The 19,224-nt window shown below is 54.4% G+C and overlaps 3 protein-coding genes across 3 annotated transcripts; all 3 read left to right on the forward strand.

Annotated features, from left to right (window-relative positions):
- Positions 1 to 3,280: 3,280 nt before the first annotated feature.
- BGZ61DRAFT_571138 (uncharacterized protein) lies at positions 3,281 to 3,931 on the forward strand (the record flags this gene model as incomplete). The annotated part of the gene is made up of 3 exons (XM_046256062.1): positions 3,281 to 3,399; positions 3,431 to 3,858; positions 3,900 to 3,931. 3 exons carry the CDS (start codon positions 3,281 to 3,283, stop codon positions 3,929 to 3,931), a joined length of 579 nt encoding a protein of 192 aa, XP_046094599.1.
- Positions 3,932 to 11,233: 7,302 nt separating this feature from the next.
- On the forward strand, positions 11,234 to 12,714 carry BGZ61DRAFT_541227 (uncharacterized protein; the record flags this gene model as incomplete). Its single annotated transcript, XM_046255015.1, has 4 exons — positions 11,234 to 11,667; positions 11,738 to 12,408; positions 12,463 to 12,501; positions 12,557 to 12,714. The coding sequence occupies 4 exons, from the start codon at positions 11,234 to 11,236 to the stop codon at positions 12,712 to 12,714; spliced, it is 1,302 nt and encodes a 433-aa protein (XP_046094600.1).
- Positions 12,715 to 13,332: 618 nt separating this feature from the next.
- On the forward strand, positions 13,333 to 13,883 carry BGZ61DRAFT_373028 (uncharacterized protein; the record flags this gene model as incomplete). Its single annotated transcript, XM_046242224.1, has 2 exons — positions 13,333 to 13,665; positions 13,728 to 13,883. 2 exons carry the CDS (start codon positions 13,333 to 13,335, stop codon positions 13,881 to 13,883), a joined length of 489 nt encoding a protein of 162 aa, XP_046094601.1.
- Between the last annotated feature and the right edge of the window lie 5,341 nt (positions 13,884 to 19,224).

Here is a 19,224-nt window from a genome sequence, read left to right on the forward strand (position 1 = left end):
AAATCATCGAAGAAAGAGTTAATGTCATCTACACGCCTACTACCCGAATGCTCGCCGACGGATTAACGAAGAACCTCTCAGGAGACGGCCACTCGGGCTTCCTCAAGCAACTGAAGCTGATCGACTTGACGGATAAGATTGAACAGAGAAGAACTGAGGAAAGGGCACAGGAGCTATGAAGCAAAGTGCAGCTCCGCGGCAGGACCGCGAAGCTGAAGGGGCGTGTTAGAATAGATCGTGCGCACAGTCATGCACATGATCAGGTGACCTCGGTCACTTGAGTGACCATGCCGAGCACAGCCCGAATAGGAAGGCGGTCAACTGCGCATATAATACCCCTGACTGCTGCGGGGTCAGCCTAGATGACAATATGCACAATACACATACATGTGGGCTCTCAATGACTAAGATGCTATGCATGCTGCCTAAATCCAACATGAATAGCTTCCTGCGGAAGCTCCTTCCAAGCTGCTTTCCAAGCTTTGACTGCCTCATGCCTTGACTTTGGGGCTCCTTTCCTTGTAGTCCGTCTCTTTATCCATGGCCAAGCCGGCTCAATAGGATTGAGGTCCGGGGAATTCCCACACCATAGCAGCCGGCTGATGCTATTCGCATCATAACATTGTTGCTGTATATAGTGGCTGTGAGCAGGAGCCTTATCTTCTTGGACCAAAGTGCCCGGGCGGTCCTTGGTACATTCCAAAGCAAAAGGAAACATCTTAGGGATCAGGATTGTCTTCTGATAGCGATACCAGTCAATACCGCCCTTGGACCCTCTCGTCAGCTTTCCGGACTTCTTATTCCATCGCCAGATTGGCTTCGGGCCGGGTAGTTGATGTAGATGTAATCGTCGTATTCCATTTGAAATTTCCCACTCTTCTCGCATAACAGCTTCAAGATCCTCATTCATTTTATTAATGATTTTTTCGGCTTCCTTCTTTTCGGCAGCAGTCTCTGGACCCCAACAGTGGCAGGGGCCCTTCTTATCATAGGAAAAGGCGCCCCAGAACATAAATTCAGATGCATCTTTCCATCGCTCCCGGATACAACTTCGAACAAATGCCTCATCGGCTTTTCGCCATACGCGATAGCTTCCTCGTCGATGGAGCAGGATAACAGAGGTCTCGTCAGACCAAATGACATTCTTCCAGTCCTCTAGGGTCCAGTGCTGGTGTTCAAGACACCAAGCCAGACGTGCCTCCCTCATCTTCTTCGTCAATCCAGGTTTCCTCGTTGGCTTTGTCTTTCGGAATCCAGCTTTCTTCAGTATTCGCCATACAGTGACGGCCGAGATCTCGATCCCATCGCTGCTCAGTTCGCCCGCAATATCAGCACACGTCTTTTCCCTGCCAAATCGATCGCGGCGAACCTTGGCGATGATCTCTATTCGTGCCTCGTCCGTCTGCTTCTTGGGACGCCCGGAGCGGTGCGCATCACGAAGGAATTCGTCATGGAGGGTCATCGGTCGGTGGTTGGGATCGAATCCGCGGGAAATAGCGCGTGCGTAGATGTCATTGATTGTACGGGGCGAAAGACCTGTTATCTCTGCAACTTCAGCTGTTGTTTTCCCGCCCGATGGGCTCTTGAAGACGACCACAAGAGCCCGGGTTGCAATATCGGTATTTTGACGCATTTTGGCGGTCAAGATGAGGGGAAAACAGGAAAAGTGAAAGAGGGGTGAGGTACCTAAGAATTTGGCTGGGTACATTCGCTTTCGGCACGATCCCTGTTTGTGGCTGACCTTAGCGTCCACGCGAGCAGAGACTTTTGAAAGGCTCCTCTGTAGAGAAGGCTGTGTGCCCTTACAATCCCCACCCAAAAGGGTGGGGGTGGGGAGGAGGTCCTGGGGATGAGGCCCTCAGTGCACTGCAATTTTAGCCCTAAGAGGGCACCTTTGCACCCACATTCCAACGGAAACTTGGCAGCGCTGTGTCAGGCTTGTGCTGGCGCCCCCGCCGGGTTTAGCGGCGCCATGCCCGAAAGGGCGTGCCCATATTCCAGCCACCAGCAGATCGGACCATCTTAGTCATACGGTCTCAACATGCACACCCTAAGGGAGGAGAGCAGACAATGCAAAAAATGCAAAGCGAGAACGGGTCAACAATGCAGTCGCGGAAGAGGGTCGGGCTCAACACATATCACAGATTGGGATGATAATCCCAACCGCAGGAAAGACACAATTTTTTCAAGGAAACGGTGAAACTGGAAGGGAGTAGGGCTGAGAACGGCATAACCGCGGTGCTCCCAATGTGGACTAGCATAAGTTCTTTTATTTATGACTGTGGCGCGTCGATGTGGAGCGGCGATTGTGTGAAGGCAGCTCGCACGGACCGTTTTGGTGGCCCGAGCTTACTAAGGTGGGCGCGGAAGAGAGCACGGAAGAAAGGTTTTGCACGTCGCTCCTGTTGGGAAACTCGATCCAGATATCCTGGGGCGCTGATAGATAGGCGAATCGGAAAGGGAAGGTCGGCGTCATGGTTAGCGGTGTGTTGACGAAACACAACGTAGAAGTGTTGCCAATATTCGGTTCCAAGCCCAATGAAGCTGTGTCGCGACCGACTTGCCGCCACCAAACGTGGCAGTACGAACTTGACCCAGCTGGATTAGAGAGACGAACAGAAGGAAAAGCCTTCCGCGTTTTCGATCCTTCAGACAGAGCCAGGCCGGAAAAGGTGGTAGGCGGGCAGCTCGATTGTGGCGCATGGGCTGTGGCTTAGAGGGGCGCATGAGTTTGGGTTGTGGCTTGACGTGGCTTGACGTGGCTTGACGTGGCTTGGAAATCCTGATGGAGGGCACGGCGATCGTGTTGGAGGCTGTGTCCAAACCTTTCGGAAAACGAGGCTGAGAAACGAGGCTGAGAAAGTGGCGCGGCGAGTGGCGCGGCGATTGTGGTGCAGCTCGAGCTGAGAGAAGTGGCGCGGCGATTTGTGGTGCAGCTCGCACGGACCGCTTGGTGGACCGAGTTTACGAAGGAGGGCGCGGAAGAAAGAACAGGAGACCGGTCCTGCGGGCCCGCCAACAGACCTTTCGGAACGAGTCTTTCAGATCGTGAGATGGATGAAGCTCTACGATGACGAAACGGGCATCGTGTCTGGGGTAGAGAACAGCACAGATCGTCTAGTTGCCCGAGCGTTTGGAGGATTGACCTGGGTGTTTGGGATGCAGCGCACGGACCTTGCATCCGTCCTTATGACCACAGATTGATCGTTTTGAATTCAGCAACCTTCATTCAACGTCGAGGATTCCTTAAGAAACTTGCGCATCAATTGCACGCCTCTCCATGGCGCCTATTGATTATTCGAAATGGGAGAACATAGATACCGATTCCGAGCCAGAAGCCTCGCAGCAGCAGGCGCCCATGGTGAAAGCAAGCCGATCACTTGATCCAGTCGTCCCGGGGTCGGCTGCGTCACCCTTAACGACGGCACAGAGCGCGTCAGGGTCTATCCAAGCCGTCAGTGCGGTGTGAGGTTGAGAAACGCAAATTTCCGCCTTGGTCTACCATCAGGATCACCGAAGATCACCCTGTCTTCTCGCGGCCTGTGCCTGACGTCCCAAGGCTCATTGAGGTTCCGGTGGTCCTGTACCGGGTAGGCACTCAGTCCAGCAACCAGGCCGACCTTGACAATCAGATTGCCACGTACCTCAACATCGATGCCGATTCCGGGTTTGCGCTCCCGGAGTGGCAGTCACATGTCGGCACTATTGTCGTCGCACGTAAGGACAGGAAGTCGCTGCTGCCGCAGCATCTTGAGGGCGTGTGGATGTACTGCGATCGCATTCTGGACCTCTTTGGTGAGGGTGAAGGCGCGCCGCGAATGCTGTACAGCCAAAAGGCCTTTGAAGATTGGTGGACGGGTTATTGCGAGGACAGAAGCAGTTCCGGCTGGGGAAGGGAGGCGAAGAGGATGCGGATGACTGGCGGCAGTAAGGTCACCTTATGATATGTAAGAGGGTCGTGTATCGTTGTTTGGAGTGATTTCAGATTTCAGCATTGGCCGGGGTGGGGCAATTCTCGGAGTGATATTGCCTATTTCTGACGATTCTGGCTCGTAGTGCCGTTTTGTTTCTGCGGCCAGCTTCGTGAGTCTCTGCATGGCCTGAACGATGGTGTGATCTAGTTTATTTCCGATGAAGTCATGGTGTCGTACAGGACTGAGAAGTTCAATGCCTTGAAGTGTCGTGCACCTGGATAGCTGTACATAAAGACTGGTGAAGTCACACTTGGAAGGTTCGCCATTGATGATACGATTCCCTCGCAGCTGGAGGAGGACTTCCGCGAATGTCTTGCCCTGCGCCTTATAGTCAGTGAGCACAACAGCGGGGAGACGGGCAAGCCGCGGCGGCTGCATTTTGCAGGCAAGAACCTGAAGTTGCGGTTGGACGGATCGAGGGTTTGTGAGACCGAGCGAACAAGGATTGTTTCTGGTGGCAGGGCGGGGATAGACAAGCCTTGGTATCTTTAGACTGTAAGAGGATGCCAAGTGGTGGCCCGAAGTGGATAGTCACGTCGTCGGCAAGGTGGTATCCTGGGTACTTTGGGTCGGGTATGAAGTCGGCGGCGACAAACTCGGCCCCGTTTACGACCTTCAGGCCGGTGTAGATGTTCTGGTTCACAATCACGGGCATGCCTTGGGCATAGAAAAAGACACCAGGAACCTTGCAGGTGGAGTCATCCCCTTGCTCGATAGTCCTGGCGATTTGATCTTGTGACAGCGTGCCACTTCGCCACGTATGTGCGGAGATGAAGATGGAGATATGTCTCTTGCGAGAGCGAGCCCAGTCGACGACGGCTTCCATGTTGAGTGACCAGCGGTTCCGGTTCAGCGGAGTTATGGCACGTAAGCCCGTACTGAAGGTGATTTGGGCGCGGTCGACGAGTTTTGTGTTGAGCATGAGTAGGTCCTGCTGTGTCTGGGCTCCAGCCCGTACTCTATCGAGAAGAGCGCTCAGTTGAGGATCATCTCGCGCACGAACCTGCTCTTCGAGAAGTACTACCGTTTTGAATATCTGCCACAAACTGAAGCCGCGATGGTGAGAAATGGTTCCCTGTCCCAGTGGGATGGAAGAAGGGTTCATCGTCTTGTTCACCAGGAGACTTGTCTCTCGAACTGGAGCGAACTGGTAGAAGTCCCCCATTAGGAGCACGACGGGAATCCCGCCGAAGGGCTTATCGGCACAGTCTCGGAGTGACTGGAGGTTGCGGCTGACCTCATAAAGGGTGGCGCCTCCGAGCATGCTGACCTCATCTGTCACAAGAACCAGTTTTTGTTTCCACGTCCACTTTTTCGCCTCGGAGAAAACTGGGAGTTGTGTTTGGGGGGAGCGGTGGGTGTCAAGTCCGCAGGCAGAATGCAAGGTTGTGCCGCCGATCTGGGCCGCCGCGCTCCCTGACGTCCCCGTGATCTGAAGAAGATGTGATTGGCCTCTCGTCAAAAATACCCATTTCAAGGCATCGATGACCCTGGATTTGCCCGTACCCCCAGGGCCTCCGGTGTACTGGAGATGTTGACCCGCCGAATCGGGGTCGGCGGAGTACTTATCCAAGAACTCCCACACAAGCTGGAGCGCCATTGTCTGTAGGGAGTTGAGGGTAAAGCCTGACGCGGCAAGGCGTCCTAGTTCCGCGAAGCCCGTTGCATGGTTGACGTCGACGAGCATTCGAGGGCCCTGTTCGACTAGCTCTGGACGTGGACGTGGCATGGAGATGTCCGCCTCACAGTGTCGAACAAGGATGTCATCCAGGTCGTCGGTGCTCGTAGTGGGTGCGGCTCCCTGGGAGCCACTCTCGATTTCATCTAGCATGCGGAGATGCAGCATACCCTGGGCCTTTGCTGCGGCCTGCACATCTTGATGAGAGAGAGTCGGGTATTGGGATAGCGCGCTATCCTGGGAACGGCGAATTTGCTGATAGAAGTCCTGATGACGCTGCACGAAAGGCCGCTGCTCTTCTGCAGGGTTTTCATGGCGTAGATCCCGGACCAGGCCCTGTAGTACTGGCGAGTCCCTCGTGGCTTCTGAGTTTCGCACAGCGTTGTGTATGGCTTGGAGGAGCGCTGCGTAGTTTTGTTGATGTTCGGCCGTTGTTGCAGGCTCTTCACGATAGTCGCCCTCATCAAGAGGGAACTCCACGTCGACCGTATCATCACCTTCCGACCTGCTGGCCCAAAGCTTTGCGTCTTTCCGCGCATCCTCCGCCGATCTTCTCAGAAGGGAGATGTGGGAGGCGTGGGATCGCAAACGGGGTGGGAGTGCGGCGGCGTGGTTCGTCCATATGTCGGTGATGTCCCCGTGAGTCTTGGAGAGGAAGTCATCCCAGGGCACGAACAAGGCCAGGTGGAGGACAGAGTTTCTAGGCAGGTCAGTACTGGCTTGGAATCAGCATGGCGGGCTTCGGAGGATACCGCCTAAAGTAGACTGGGTGCTCGTCTTTGTGATCGTCGCTGATGTATCCCTAGAGGATTGGCACCGCGTACTCGAGGGGTTTTCGAAGCTTCTGGATCCAATTCTCAGATTCTTGAGAGGGACCGTGAAGAGCAAAGTGGGTCTCATCCTCTTCTCGGTCGCGACGACGCTCGAGGCTAATCATGGATATGTAGTCATACAGGCATAGACCTCTGAGAAGCGGACCTCGGTAGGCGTAGGCATCCAGAGACAACAACGTCCGACCGCTTTCTCTGAGGCCTATCGTCTCAGGTGGCTCGTCTGTGTCAGTGTCCTCTCCAGACTGGCGACGAAGATGCAGCCATCGTCGGAAGATGGACCAATACAGGGCTGTGAGGTTGATGAAAGACCATCGTGGCACGTTGGTAAAGTCGGTGTGGAAGCCGAGCAGGTGGTAACAGACCTCCACGGCCGAGAGCTGTCTATCCGAAAATATCCGATTTGCCGTCCTCATTAAAAACTGTCGGGTTTGGTTGAGAACGGCCGAGGCTTGAGCGTCACGCTCTGGAGCCGATGCCTGATGCGTACCATCTGCTGACTGGTGTAGATGTCCCAGGACTTCGCCTGCGATGACGATGCGCTTCCACATCGGCGTATCTAACTTGGTGGCGTAATTCGTGATGTAAAAGATCATGGCCAGCCCCTTGGTCCTCGTCAAGATCATTGAGATGTCGTGGTTGTGGCGGAGCCCGACCGCCATGGGCTTGTTGTACCGGTTCACCAGCGGATGGTTGCGGCGGGTCTTGAGCAGGCCGTCCTCCGAGAAGCCCGTCTCCTGGACAATCTTCCACGGCGCTTTGAAACGGCAAGCCGTCCGCCGGTTTTTTCCCCCATCCTCTCCGGCCGTCCCCTTCAGAGAGTACTTGATGCAGGTAAAGGTGTGGGCATGAACCTGGCTGCAGTACGCAATGTAGTTGGACTCGGCCTCAAAGGCGGTCGTAAGAGCTTCGGCGCTGTTCATCATCTCCTCGACAGGCTGGATTGGTTTTCTTTCCTTCCGGATCGCCTGTCCAGCCTTCTCATCCAGGCATTCGTGAAAGACAGAGTCAACATAACGAGCCACTCGGGCCCGGTACTCCTCTTCCTGGGGATCAGCCATGTCGTCGCAGAGCGATGGCAATTGCAGATTCCCGTGGAGCCAGAGCAGTCCATGCAGGTGGAGGCTGCCTCGGTCATTCGTTTCTACCGTTGCATAATAGTGACTGATTTTTCCAAAAACTGATTCCTTGCCTGCTTTGACGTAGTGGTCGAAAAACAGGGAAATCTCACGGTGGAAGAAGATGACGGAGCTGACCGGATCCAGAGTGCTCAGGGCGATCCTGTCATACCGTCCTTGAAGATCGGTGAGCAGCTCCTTCGCCATGTCGTAATCATGTAGCCTGTGGATTGAGAGTCTCATCTTGACGGGGTTGTTGATGTCGTTAGGGTTGATGGTAAACCAAATCGCAGGCGTGCCCGTCCAAACGATGAGTGACTGTATCTTCCTCCGCATCAGCAGCCGAGTCTCATTCGAGAGAGGTTGGGCGTGCCCAAAGATGGATAGCTCTCGGAGCAAGAATTATATGTCGGGGTCAGTCGTCGTCCTGTTCTGGCGCATCTCGTCCTCGGCTCTTCTCAGTTGGTCCGCAGTCAGGCTTTGATAGACTTGTTCGGCTCTGTCGAAAGAACCCTTTGTCATGCGGACCATGCTGATGCGGCGGTTGGAAGATCGGAGAAGGATGTTGAAGACCAGGAAACAGAACACGGGATGCGTAGCAAACCGGCCGCCGTGTCGCTGGAGCACGTACTTGGCCCAGTAGCTGAGTGAGTGGTTTGGAGGAGGGGTTTGGACAGGCTCCGAGGCACGTTGTTGGTGCTGTTCTGTGTCGGGCGTCGCCTTCGGGCCGCCTTTTCCCCACGGGAAAAGCTTAGGGAACGTCCTCGGGAAGAAGTCTTCGTGCAGGTTGTCGGCAAAGTCGGAGCCCCGCTCCACGCGGATGAACGGCTGTTCTCCCGCAGTCTCTACATCTATGCCGCATGGCTGAGAGTTCTCGTCAGCTCGGTGTCTGTCCGTTTGCATAGCATCTACTAGGAAGGATAGCTTGGCGGCCCCCGAGAACGTGGCAGGCTCGTCAAGAGGGAACATGCCGGAGGATGATGTCTCGTAGACGACATCGCCGCTAGGATCGGTATGGCCCTGGCCACGAACAGCAGTAACGGGCTCTCCAGGTGACGTCTCGAAATGGTGGTGCTCCTCGGCATGAAGTTGCGCAGAGTCGAGAAGTTCTTCAATACTTGTAGACTGGTTTTCCGGTAACCCCCTATCGGTGGCTGGGACGATGTGGTCCGTCTGCGTCTTTTCAGCAATCGAAGGCTCTTCTCGTCGCATCATTTCAAGGATGTCGGTAGGGACGTTGGAGCTATCCTCGTACCGCCAACCGTCTATCTCGTCATGGTTGATCGCGACGTGCTTGTAGAGGGGGTTGTTCTTCTGAAGCCATACCAGAGCATCCCTCACAACGGTCTTGCGGACTTGAAGAAGATGGCCGACGTCTGTAGGGCTGGGCTTGCTTGAGCCGCTCCAGGAGACGTGGATGTTTTCGATCGCCTCCAGTAACGGATGGGGAAGTACTGTCGCGACAAGGTCATCGACCTTGTTCGGAAACACAACGATGTGACCCTTCACGTGTTTCCTATGATTCAGGCCGGAAGGAGCCTTGTTGTCGACGGTGAACTTTGTAATGTACCCGAAAGGAGCCTGGAGGGCGATCAGTCTTTCCTCGACGGGGGAGAGGTCATCAAGCTCTTTTGGGTACCGGTGCTCGCATCCGATATGCATATTGTTGACTGAACAGGCCTTAGGTAGTTTTCCGTTCTGTAGACCAGCGCGACACTCGCGGCATACGCCAACCCAACACTCGCCGTCTTGTGGCAGGCAATTTGCGCACAGCTGAAGAGCCCTCGTTGCTTGCATCAAGGACGGGGTCAACTGGCTCTGCCACTGGATCGTCGAGAGTTCCCCAGGAGCTGACTTCCTATAACAGAAGACGCAATGAGCAATCGGTAGGGTCTTCTCATCCGTGAATGCTCGGTAGAATGACTTGGCCGCCTCCACTTGGACGGCAAGCGGGACCTCGTTGCACCAGGATCTTGATACCGACGCCTCCTCTTTATCGCGAAAGCAAGTCTCATAGTGTTGCAGAATAGACTCGATCGACTTTCGTTGGAGCTCCGTGACCTCACCTAACGGACGCGGCCACTTAGGGCGGCGGTCCGGCCGCGTGGGTGGTGGGGTCAAGAGGCCCTCTCCTTCTCTTGGGCGTTTTGAGGAAGGCGTCCTCGGGGGACGCTGTCTCTCGTCGGGTCTGCTTAGCCGCGGCACTCGTGTGCCCGAGGGAGGCGTTCGGGGGGGAAGCTGTATCTGGTCGGGTGTCGTCAGCCGCTGTGCTCGTGCAGCGTTGGATGCCCTCCGACGATTTCGTTCGTCCCTACGCTGGCGTGCCAGGTCCTCTATGGTACGGTGGATCTCGTCTGGAGAGACCGTCACCGGCATATTGCGACGCTGAGTGGACGCGGCAAGCTGTCGTTCTCGCGGTCTGTCTTGTGCACGCCGGCTGTCTATTTCTTCCAATGTACGGCGCAGCTCAGCAGGTGGAACCCTGGGTGGTTCTTTTCTTAGTTGGACCCGTTCTTGAGTACGTCGGTCACCAATATCTTCCAATGTACGGCGCATCTCGTCGGGTGGAACCCTGAGTGGTTCTTTTCTTTGTTGAGTCTGTTCCTGAGCATGGCGGCGAACCATGTCTTCCAGTGTACGGTCCACCTCTTCTCGTCGAACCCTGGCCGCTGTTTGTCTTCGCAGTGCTGTTTCATGTGCATGCCGGCGATTTATATCTCGCAATGTTCGCTGCATCTCGTCGGGTGGAACCATAACGGGGTCTTGTCTTTGCGGAGCTCGTTCTTCGGCACGCCGACGATTTATGCCTTCCAATGTGCGGTGTATCTCTTCAGGAGAAACCCTGATCGGCTCTTTTCGTGGCTGCATGGCTTCCTCGAATGTTGGGGATCCCGGGATGGCCGGCCGCGATGTCCGTTGTGGTGGCCGGGCCCGGTTGAGTACGCGTCGGCCGTCCAGGCTCTCCATTGTACGACGAATCTTCTCATAGGGGACACGGATAATGTCTTTCTCGGGCATAGCGATGATTGGGTTTGGCAGGTTGTGTTGGAGTCGAAGAAAACCCGCGAAGGTGGCTATCAGAAGTGAACCGAGTCAAGAGGATCGTCGGACAGAAGAGGGCGTTCCGCCTAAGCCAACCTTCGAGGATGTAAAGCGGATGTAGAAGATCCGGTCAGGCCATGAGACGGAGTATGGCCGAGACGACGCAGTACGTGGAGGAGATGAAGTGTCCACGAACCGTATCCCCCTATACTGAGGCACACGATGATGCTGTGGCGCGGGAGACCATGGGCCGCTGTTTCATGCAGTGGCACCGCAAGAATTGTGGCGGTCTCACGAAGACCATAGATGATCAATTCGTGATATGGCGCCCTCACGTTATCAAGGGCAGTCGTTGTATAGGGAAGGCAATTAGGGCCGGTATGTTAAGTCGGCCTCTCTCTCCTTTTCCCTATTCCCTTTTCCTTTTTCTCTCTTCTCTTTTCTCATATCCGAATAGAACAGATACGGGCGCTGGTTCGCTTGTACCCATCATTTCCTGTCGTCGCCGAATCGAGAAGGGACACAGCCCTCAATAGACTTTAATTCGGCCTGAGAAACGGCTACGACACCCGTCTCCCTTGCCCTTCAAATATGGCAGGACCCCCGCCATTGGGCCAGGGCTACGGGCAAACTTCCCTGAACGCGCTGGGCGTACAGTTCTTCTCCAGCCTGGAAGGGCTCGAGGTTATTACGTCCGCCGATAGGCAGCTCATCCGAGGCCACAATCTCGCCGGGGCGGTTCGCCTGCAGTTCGTTAGACCGGCGTACTTTGACGACGAGGGGGGAGAGCATGCAGCGCTCCTTGACGGGCAAAATGATATCGATATACCATTGTCAATGCACGTATACCCTTTCCCCGATATTGAAGAGTGGGATGGTCAGTGGTTTTTCTTCGACGTGCAGCTACACCCTTACGAACTGCACTTTCGTCGCAAAGTCGTGGATGGGGACGAATCGGTCGTGGGGTCGTGGGAAGACCTGTATGGAAAGCTGGCGCAGGTCCGTGGGCAGATGTGTCTCCAACCGTACGTATGGTCTTCATCGATGTGGTCCCACGGACGGTCTGCTCGCTTTAGGCACTGACCAATACCTCAGCGTTGCAGAAAGGTCTCTGAGGCATGCGGGTGGTTGCTTCCCCACCATCGCGCCGCGCGCCAGCTTTCAGGGACCCATCGACACGACAACCTTCAGGTTCAAAGCCGGGTCGTTGTCAGAACAACAGCTAAAGTGCTGCGGCTTCGTCCAATGTCAGACGTACCTGGCACCGCCCCGTGACAATGAGACGCCCCTGAAAGGGGGTCAGGCATTCCACATATTAGCGTATATGCCGTACGACCAACAACCGTGGAAGAGCCGCATCGGCTGGATGAAGAACTCGGCAGAGGGAGGCTTTGTGTCGAGAAAGTGGGTGTACGGAAGGGGAAGCATTATCGGTGTGCTGAATGTCGCACTGCTCGAGAAGGAGCCCGAACCCGGGCAGGACATCTTGGTCGTGCTCGTTGATGAGTTTGGTTTTACCTCAAGGGCAACATTCGACGGCGGCGGTAACGGCAGTGGTCTCTCCCCGCAGAAACCAAGGCAAGAGCGGGTCAAGGGTAGAAGTCCCTTTAGCAGCAGCCCGGTCGGCCCTTCTTCGAGACGACCCTCCGTTCCGTCTAGTGCTAGAACGGGAAAGGTCAAGGAGCGATCAGGGGGAGAGGTAATGAAGGAGGCGGAATTGTCACCGATAGCGAAGCGGCTGTTCGGGTCGCAACAGGACTCAACCGGTTCGTGTTTCCAAGAGCCCGGGAGAAGAGGGGCTCTACTAACTCATGGCTTAGCAAGTTCCGCCTCGGATGACACATGCGGGGCCGGCGCAGGTATGTGGTCACATGAGGAACAGGCCCAGGCCATCAGACTTACTCTTACCGGCAGAAACAGAGGCTTCAGTGACGGTAGCAACGGGGTCCGAAGAAAATGAAGCGCCGATCCAAGGCAGGAACTCCCTGAAGCGAGGGGCTAGTTCGGGCAGAGACGGGACGCCAAGGAAGAGGGTGAGCTCGTGGAAGGTGCAAGATGCCCAAGAAACTTAGGGTGGGGTGAATTGTTATGTGGAAGTAACAGTTTTTGTAACGAGCAAAGACGATTGGCCACTCTCCCTTGAGATAACTATGGCGGGAAGAGATTGGCTTTGGCTGAGGTTGATGAGGCTCTCCGGGTTGTGGATCCTGGGATTTTGGGACAGAAGCTGTGGCTCAATCACAGGCTGTGGCTCTTCGATTGTGGCTCGCGTAGAGGCTCAACTGTGGCTCAGTTGGGGCTCAGTTTGGGGCTCAGTTTTGTGGCGGTGGTGGCGGTGTTTAGGGGTGGTGGCTTCCGGAGGGGGCGGAAGGAAGATCCTTTCGTTCCGAAAGGCAAAGGCAAAGAACCTTTTCGTTCCTCAAAGGCAAAGAACCTTTCGGAACATGTTCCTCAAGGCATGCGGCCCGTGCGTAGGGTCAGAAGTGCGGAAGGAAGAACCTTTGTTCCTCTAGGCATGGATAGACTGCCCCGGATCGGGTTTGGCGCCGTCCTCTTGTTGCTCCACGTGGCCCCACATAAAAGCCGCGTCCTTCCCTCAGCTTTCTCCTTTTCTCTCTTCTCTTTTCCCATCTTTCCTTTTCATTCCGATCAGTCCCTTGGAAGAGAAACGGTAATTCCAGACATTAACAATGTCATCGACCACCAGTATGCCCACGTCGAGACAATGGTACAACCGTCATCGCAGGTGCGAGGATGGCTGTTCGCACGAAGGAAAGCTTGAATTGATCACCTGGACATCCACGGCCGGTGGGGACCGCATGGGATGGGGAAATTGCCTAGCTTCCGAATCCGACGAATTGAAAGAGAAATTCGAGAAGGAATTCAACTCCAACGAGGAGAAGATGTACGAGTACTGGCCACAAGGTTTCCGGTGGACCTGTTGCGGAACGGAGGGAGATCAGCAATTCGGATGTGACCACCATGGAAACGGAAGCACGCCATGTAGCTGCGATTTTTGCAAGGTTAGTACTTTTAGGCGCTTGTTCGACACGGAATAAAGGCATTTGCTTATCAGAAGCGGTAGATGGGCAAACCAATTCCGGACTCCATCCATAAAAACCGGACAGAATCTGCTGCCGGAAAGGGGCTGAGACTCTCTAGAGGTCCGGACCCAAGAAGCTTCCATAGGAGCCAGGGCGGCATAGCGGAGATCATGCGCTCGTCCTTGGGGATACCTTAAATAATTCACCGCCGATCCGGTTGCAGTTCTTAACGTGAGTCGTGTCGAGTTGCACGCCTTTCCAACCTGAGGGAGCATAAGTATCTGTTGAACTCCGGAGCGTGAGCTCGCAAGTGTACCGGATGGTTCGACGTAGGCGGGGCGGAGTCGCGAAGCGAGGACGAAGACGGGTTTTCCGGTCGGGTCTGACGGGTCTGGGGGTATCTTGACGAAGTGGAGGAGCTCCAAGGCGGATGTTCCGACGTATAGATTGTGGTCTAAGGAGCGTCGGTCAGCAATGAACATACCGAGGCTTGTCAAACCTCTGCGAACCTAGGTAGTCGACACAATTGATCCTGATGTCCTCGTCTGTGCCATCTGCAAAGAGGGGCACCTCGTCGAGCAGCGATCGCAAGACGAAGGGCCCATCTTCGAGGGATTGCCTAGGCCTGGGTTTCAGCGGAGCTTTAGGCCCAGGCTCCCCCTCTTGAGGCGTAGATGTCATCGCAACGACGACGTGCGCAGCAGTGTCTGAAATGTCGTCTCAGTCGGCCACCTCATCGGCAGCTCGCCTTCATGGTGTCGGTCGAGGAGCGCAGGGGGCTGGGGCAGGCGCGGCAGCTGACAGCCGGCTCTGCGCGACAGTTCAAGTCTGGGGGCGTTTCCGGTGGTATCGAGATCGTGTACGGACAGCGTGGTCTCCGATGGCTTGAGAGGGGGCGAAGTTGAAGTGATGAGGTGGACTTTGGAGCTCTCAACAGTGGTGGTGATGGGCTTGGCGGTGCGGTGCTCACACTGCTAGCTGGGAGCGCTAATAATAATTACTGTGCCTCTATTACGGAAGGCCACAAGGGGCAGAGTTCCAAAATTCAATTTTGAAGATTTTTGAATTGGGTCACCCCCCCCCTTTCCCCCGGGCGGACCCCCGTACGGCCCCGTTTGTAGGATTATTTTACCTTGCATGTGCTTAGTCATTCATCTAAATCACTGTTCGCGCGGCGTAAATCTCTTCTACCTAACCACGCAGCACCAGTTGACGATCCTTCCTCCCCTCGCTGGCCCAATTCGATTCCGTACGCACACTTTCTCACGCAATACGGCTTGGTACACATCATCATGGCGCCCCGAGGCAACCGCAACCGCCCCAAGACCAAGGAGACCCCTGCTGCTGCTGATACGGCTGCGATCGACGCCCTACGCGAGGATATGGGCGAGCGCGCATTCAACCTGCTGCCCAAGAAGGTCCTTGACGTTGAGACCTATACTTTCGCGTACAAGACCGATAAGCCCGATACAAATCCGGAGGCCACCATCTGGGCTCTGATGAACGCTTTGAAGGGCAGCACCACCAAGGGCCAGGAAGCTGTTGACTCTACCAAGGTATGTCCTTTATCTTAGGCCTGTACTAGCCTGGTTGATCACGTACTAACCCGTATTAGACCCCACGCCTGCTGGAGATCCGCAGCAAGAAGGACAAGAAGAAGCTCCAGGAGACCCCGTACGTGATGAACTTCAGCAGCGGCCAGAATTGCGACGCTATGCTGCGTCATCTGTACGGCGACGAACGGGAGGGTACGGACCGTTGCTACAAGTGTACGAAGAACAACGGGGCCCTCAAGGGATGCATTGTCGCTGAGGGGACCCCGGCCTGCGCTAATTGCGACTGGAACCGATCTGGCGCCGCCTGCTCCTTCACGAGTAAGTACGCTGCAATACGTTCTCATTTTCTATACTGATTGGCCACAAGAGCGTGGTACCAAGCGCAAGGTTAGCGACGACGACGACGACGACGATTCCGACAGTGATGATACGGACCCGTTCGAAGACCTTGACCTCAAGACCTGCCAGAAGCTTGTGCAGATCTTCAAGGCAGCTACCAACCGCAAGAAGCACAAGAAAGGCACCTCTTCGAAGTCGGCTTAAGGTATTTGACCCAATACGTAAATGTACGAGCCTCTACTAACTCTTTTTTTTTTTTTTACCCGTAGTCCGCCTAGTCACTTCGCTCTGAGTTGAATTTTTTTTTTTTTTGATTTACGAGGAAACGCAGAATACATTCGCGTATATTAGCGCACGAGGACGTACGGTGAACTATGATACCCTTTTCTTAGCTAGAGTCTGAAATCAAGTTTTCTTTGATCATGCTTTGTGTTTCACTTATGACATTTTGTTCAAAATCTTGTGGGTCTGACCAAGTGAGGCTAAACATATTATGCATGAGGCAATTTGGCGCCATACGATCACAAACGTAACAAACCCCCTTTTTCAAAATTAAATCGCGCAATCTCAACTCAGACTTCCTCTCTTTCCCTACGCCTACACTTGACTACGTACGGCAACATACGGTTCAAGATGCCTAGGGGTCGCCCTTCAATTGATATATCCCCATTTCGCCTTCAGATTCAACAATGGAAAAACGACGACGGTCTCACGCTCAAACAAATCGTACAGCGCCTTAATAACGAATTCCACATCGAAGTTCAACGTACGACCGTATATCGCAACCTGAAGATCTGGAATGCTTCCATGAGGCAGTATACCGAAGACTCTGAACAACTACGTGAGCGTATTAAAGACCTATTCTTTGATAAGGTCTTGAACGCAGGGATGGACATCTTACGAATCTATCGAATCGAACGCCAAGCCTTGGCGTTCGAATCGAATGTGACCCCGTAGATTCGAATCGAATCGGACGCATCTCCCACAGATTCGTATCGAATCGAACGTGCCACAATTCTTGTCCTGTAGATTCGACTCGAATCGAACACATCTCCCGCAGATTCGTATCGAATCGAACGCGCCACAATTCTTGTGCCGTAGATTCGACTCGAATCGAACATGTCTTCCGTAGATTCGATATCTATCGAATGCCAAGATTCGATCGAATTCGATTCGAACTCGATCGAACGTAGAACTAATCCCGGCGGAGACCGAAACACCAATAGGACCTAGAACCAAATGGACCGTCGTCATCATCACCAGGCCGTCATGCCGTCATACCCCGACAGAAGAGTGGTGAGAGGTGCAGAGCGGGTTTAGAAGGTATCACGGCTTCAGATAAGACATCGCAGAACATCGTCAATTGTGCAAAGGCAGGTACTAGGCAGATTAAATGTCACTCGTCCCCCTCAGCGACGCAAGTGCGTCAACCCATTGATCATCACTGAGGCTAACCAGCGGCAGTGAAGGCGTGTAGATCCCAGCTTTACTCCATGATCGAATGCACTGAGCCATCGCCACTATCTCCCTCCTCAGCCGACTTCTCAACGGTGCCGTCATACGTCCTGCACTGCTAAATGTCCTCTCGCTCTCCGCAGACGACGATGGGATGGTGAGCATATCAACCGCCATCAGAGACAGTCGCGGGTACCGATTCCTGTTGATTTTCCACCAGTCAATCGGCCTGCTTCTGTAGTGGTGACTGTTGACAACATCCTCAGCACAGTACCGAGCATATTCGTCATCAGCAGTCGCTCCTGCTGTCGTGTGTTTCGTCTTTCGGGTGCTCTTGCGGGCACTGGACACTGCCAAGGACGAACCCTGGGCGCATGGCGACCCAGCTACACTCCTGGCAAGTCTCCGCTCAATGTAATCCATTGAGGCCTCGTCAGATGTAGCGAAGACTTCGTAGTCAACTTCGCGTTCCCTGTAACTCTCCCAGATCTCCAAGAGCTGGGATTCGTACTCTAATCGCCAACCCTTGGCCTTACGAGAAGGCACTCGAGACCACAGTTGATCGAGAAGGCGCCACTTCTTCGCCGGGTTGAAGACAACAGCGCCGACATAAGCTGCGCTAGTCAGACAGTTGTAGTACTTGTGCAGCTTCTTCCATCCGAGCTTGATAAAGACCTTGAGCAATCTACGGGTTCTGCTATCGAGCCCGTCGTAGATGGCGACTTCGACGTCCTTCTTCTCCTTGCTCACTGGATCCTCAACTTCTTCAAAGATTGTGCCTTCGATAGCTCCTTCGAGGTGGTCAAGTAGGATCTCGAAGACAGGGAAGTATTCATCGAAACTACCGCAAGTCGACCTCGCGTCGGGAATACCGTCGCCCTGAAGTTGCTTGGTGGCGATTTCAAAAGGCTTCAGAAGCTTGACAAGCACCTCGATAACCTTCCAGTCGTACGCACTTAAGCGGTATTGCAGAACTGCCGGTTTCGGTTTGTCACAAAGACCCTCAGTTTCCCAACGGTTCTGAACGTCATTGAAGAACGTATTGAGAGCCGGGCGGAGACGAAGGGCCCTCTCCATCATCCGCATATCCGAGTTCCATCTGGTGGCATTGTTGAAGACCCAGTGAAGTGTTGATTCATGGCCGGATTCCTTGCGCTGAGACTGAAGAAACTGCTCGTACAGCTGTGTAGTCGCTCGCAGCTGAATCCCGATGTTGTGAAGCATTCCTGGGGCGCCGTTCTGGCTGTACTCCCTGAAAGTGGCTCCATTGATCTCCTCCGGGGCTGGGTGGGATGATAGGAAGTCCTCTTCTGGGATACCAACGGCAGTGTTCGCTTCAAAGTCTTCATCCGTGCCGTCTTCCATTTCTACATCCAGGGCCTCGTCGATAGCTTGATCAACTAGCTCCTCATCGTCATCTTGATCGTCACCATCGGCAGCGATGATTGCCGCGAAGTTCTCTCGCTTCGAACCGTATAGCATTGCCCGCACGCAAAGGTTGAAGATATGCGCAGCGCAGCGGATCCGTCGCTCTTCAGCTGAGAAGCCGTGTTCAAAGGCAAGATCGTCCATGCAGGTGTCATTGTTGGCAGCATTGTCCAGCGTGAAGTAGCCAACCTTGTCCGGGTCGTTGATTTGCCAGAATGCGAGCGTATCAGCGACCTCATCGGCAAGTGAAGCACCGTTGTGTCTGCCCGAGAGAGGTCGAAGCCCAAGGAGGATTCGGTGTTGGACAAAGTGGTTATCAATGAATTGAGCGTTGATCCCAAGAAACGAAGTGTACGACTTGGATGTCCAACCGTCGAAGGAGAAATGAATCTGGGATCGAGCGCTGCGCAATACTTCGGTTACCGGCCCAACGGCACCCCTATACTCGGATTCGAGCATGCGAAGCAGCGTCTTCGCAGAGGGAATGTGGGTCACATCAAGGAGGGGATTGCCGTAGAGAAGGATCCGCTGGAACCGCTCGGTATTGACAATGTTGAACGGCAGGTTATGGTAGGTAATCCAGTCGAGGAGGAGTACTCGGAGGCCTTTGCTGCTGAATCTTCCACGCAGCTTGCTGAGAAGAAACTGGTCGTGGGGATTATTGAAGTCGGCATCGATGAAGTCGGTGATGGTCCTGTCATTTAGAAATGAGCCCCCCACGGGGCTGGCAACTTTGTTCGGGGCCTGCCAAATCAGCACG

Source organism: Ilyonectria robusta (assembly GCF_021365365.1).
Source record: "Ilyonectria robusta strain PMI_751 chromosome Unknown BGZ61scaffold_56, whole genome shotgun sequence".
Classification (NCBI taxonomy): domain Eukaryota; kingdom Fungi; phylum Ascomycota; class Sordariomycetes; order Hypocreales; family Nectriaceae; genus Ilyonectria; species Ilyonectria robusta.